The 2756-nt window shown below is 42.5% G+C and overlaps 1 protein-coding gene across 1 annotated transcript; it reads right to left on the bottom strand.

Moving 5' to 3' along the window:
- Window positions 1–982: 982 nt before the first annotated feature.
- LOC149222208 (aldehyde oxidase GLOX1-like) lies at window positions 983–1795 on the bottom strand. Its single transcript, XM_089387538.1, has one exon. The coding sequence runs from the start codon at window positions 1793–1795 to the stop codon at window positions 983–985; it is 813 nt and encodes a 270-aa protein (XP_089243664.1).
- Between the last annotated feature and the right edge of the window lie 961 nt (window positions 1796–2756).

The following is a 2756-nucleotide window of genomic DNA, read 5'->3' as shown; positions in this document are numbered from 1 at the left end:
TCACCTTTCTACGTGCCATAGGGTACATAAGTGCGTCACCTAGAAGACGTTTGACCCGTCGAACACAAAGAAACGCACCCAGTACAGCCAGTACTCCTGCCATTGCAGGCGCCATCGTTGTAAGGCCGTTAGATGTAGCTGCTGCTTCTACACACAATATAGGTTCTGTACTGGTACACATAGCTTCTTCGTCAGAAACAAGTTCTGTAGTACACATAGCTTTGTCACTACGCATAGGTTCTAATTTAGAGATGGTTTCCACAAACGGAGATGGCTCACTTGTAACATTCACCCACTTACCAAGGCCGGGAACCCTGGCCTGCACCACGAATAGAAGATAAAAGCCAGGAGGAGCCAAGGCTACATTAGGCGGAGCAGTAACAGTAGCCTCATATATCACGTCAAAAAGTCGCACAACCTCAACGATTTGCAGTGTGAGCAGCCTCTGATTCATGGAATAACTGTGAGTGCTAAAAGACGGCCCCAGAAGTGTAACGGAAATGTTTTGTTGAGTACCGATCAAGAAAAATCTCAAGGTGAAGGTACAGCCATAGCCCATGTCAGACGGCATGGAGATGGTTATGGGTCGATGCGCATCATTGTGAGGTGCGAGATACGGGGGAGAAAACGCCTCCAAGCTGAGCTCTGTGGGATTCATGTTAGGATTAGTGCCGCCCACAAGAACACGGCCATCAGGGAGCATATGGCCACTGGAATGGTAGAGCCTTGGGGTGGCGGAGGGGGTCAGCACCTCAAACCGAAGTGGCCTAGGAGCAGATGGCTTGTAAAGAAGAGGATAAAGAAGGGTGTCCCGGCGCTTGGAAGCTTCGCTGATAATTAGCACGTTGCCAGTTGGGAGAAGAAGCATGGCCCTCACCGTGGAGCGCACTGTACTCATGGGCATACTCTCCATCCGCCAATGTGGATCAGGATCTATGAATCTTAGACGTCCACAGCTGTTGGAGGCCGTAACTAAATTCCATCAGATCGCTCCTCTATACGAAGACTCATCGCCCTCACCGTAGATCAACACTTCCGCATCTCCAGCTCCAGCTCCTGGATCCAGTGGGAGGAGAACGGAGGAGGCAGAGGTCGGGACGTATTTGCTGGAGTAGGCGGGCATGTCCGGGTAACGCCGCACCACTCGCTTGTTGACATGGTCCAATAGAATCGATTTTCCATTGGCAAAGATGAATAGATTACTGTCGGGAGCAAGATGGACCAACGGATAAAGCTGCTGATTCTGGTCGGAATCTTCAAACTCGAAAATTGATTCACCAGCTTCCTTCTTTGCCAACTGCGGCCGCCCGCTGACCGCGATAATTCTCCCGTCTGGCAGAATGTGTTTGGTGGTGAACCGTCGCCTGTTTGCCAGCCCCGCTGGGATTTCCGTCCAGTCGCAGAAATTGCAGGGACTGAATACCCTGACCCTCCCATCTCCCTCGTTAAAACCACCTGTCTGGATCAAGCACCCGTGATCAACCGCCACGGCACTGGAAGAGAACCATGTTTCTTTCTCAAGTTTAAGTTCAAGGGGGCGGTCGAAATCATACTCCACATGCTCCATGGAGTGAGCCCAGCAGTCTTCCTTTAAAATTTGATGATCTATCCCGCATTTCCCATAGGATAAAGAGATGTTGGATGGGTCGAAGTCAGTACGGTCGAAGATGGTAATCTTATCGTTGGGGAGGAGGGCCATGTGTATGGCAGACACTCCACAGCTGTTTTTTATAGTCTCCCATTTCCCACTTCTTCCATCTCGCATTTGCATTTCCCCGGCAACAGGCATAGGCATTGTAATGAAGAAAAACAATAATAGTGTCCACACCAGTATACCCATTCTTGATTGGGGTTTCAGAAAAACCAAATGCTCTATCATCGTGAAAACTTCTTGTTGATTGTGATCACAACTGAAACTCAATTCTAACAATTAACTCACAATATGTGCATAACCTTAATGTAACTATCAAGCTTCTTTCTCTTCATTTTAAAGAATATAGGAGTGCAGTATGCTTGAGTTACCAACCGTTAATTTAATTTGACCCGTTAAACATCAAACTTACCAACCGTTAATTTAATTTGACCCGTTAAACATCAAACTTACCAACCATTAATTTAATTTGACCTGCCGCCGCCCCGCGCAATTTTTTACTGTTATTAGAATTACTATCAATATATAAATGATACAATTGCTTTTTATCAAAAACAAATTACTATTAATATATCAATGATAAAAACAATTGCTTTTAAAATGTAAAATATAAAGCCATATTTTAATATGATATGACACATTCACCTACCACCTAAATATTATATCTAAATTCTAATATTATGTATAAAATAAAGACACATTTATATCTATCAAAAGTTTTATAACTATATAACTAATTGTTTTTTTTTTCTTTTTACTTGTAAAATTTTTAATTTTTAATTTTAAAATAATTAATATTAAAAAATATTATATTAATATATAAAATTATATATTTTTAATTAAAATAAACATTCAAACTTTTATAAAAACAAATTAATACCATTCTATATTTTAATTTAAATTATCAATTGCATACAATATTATAGTTAATTATTAATATCCATTTTTTAGGTCACAGCCAAGCCAGACACCAAATTAGTGTATGAGACCCCCTTGTTTGTGGGACAAGCGACCCACCTCCGCCTAGCGATTTGACTGCTAAGTCTACAAAGGCATACATACTCTACCCCCCTCTAGTTTTGAACCTGTGACCTCTTAGGAGGAA

Source organism: Pinus tabuliformis, chromosome Q (genome assembly GCF_031772625.1).
Source record: "Pinus tabuliformis cultivar Carrire ecotype Pingquan chromosome Q, CPIR1, whole genome shotgun sequence".
Taxonomy (NCBI): domain Eukaryota; kingdom Viridiplantae; phylum Streptophyta; class Pinopsida; order Pinales; family Pinaceae; genus Pinus; species Pinus tabuliformis.
Note: the sequence above shows the minus strand (reverse complement) of the source record. Positions and strands in the feature narration are given on the sequence as shown.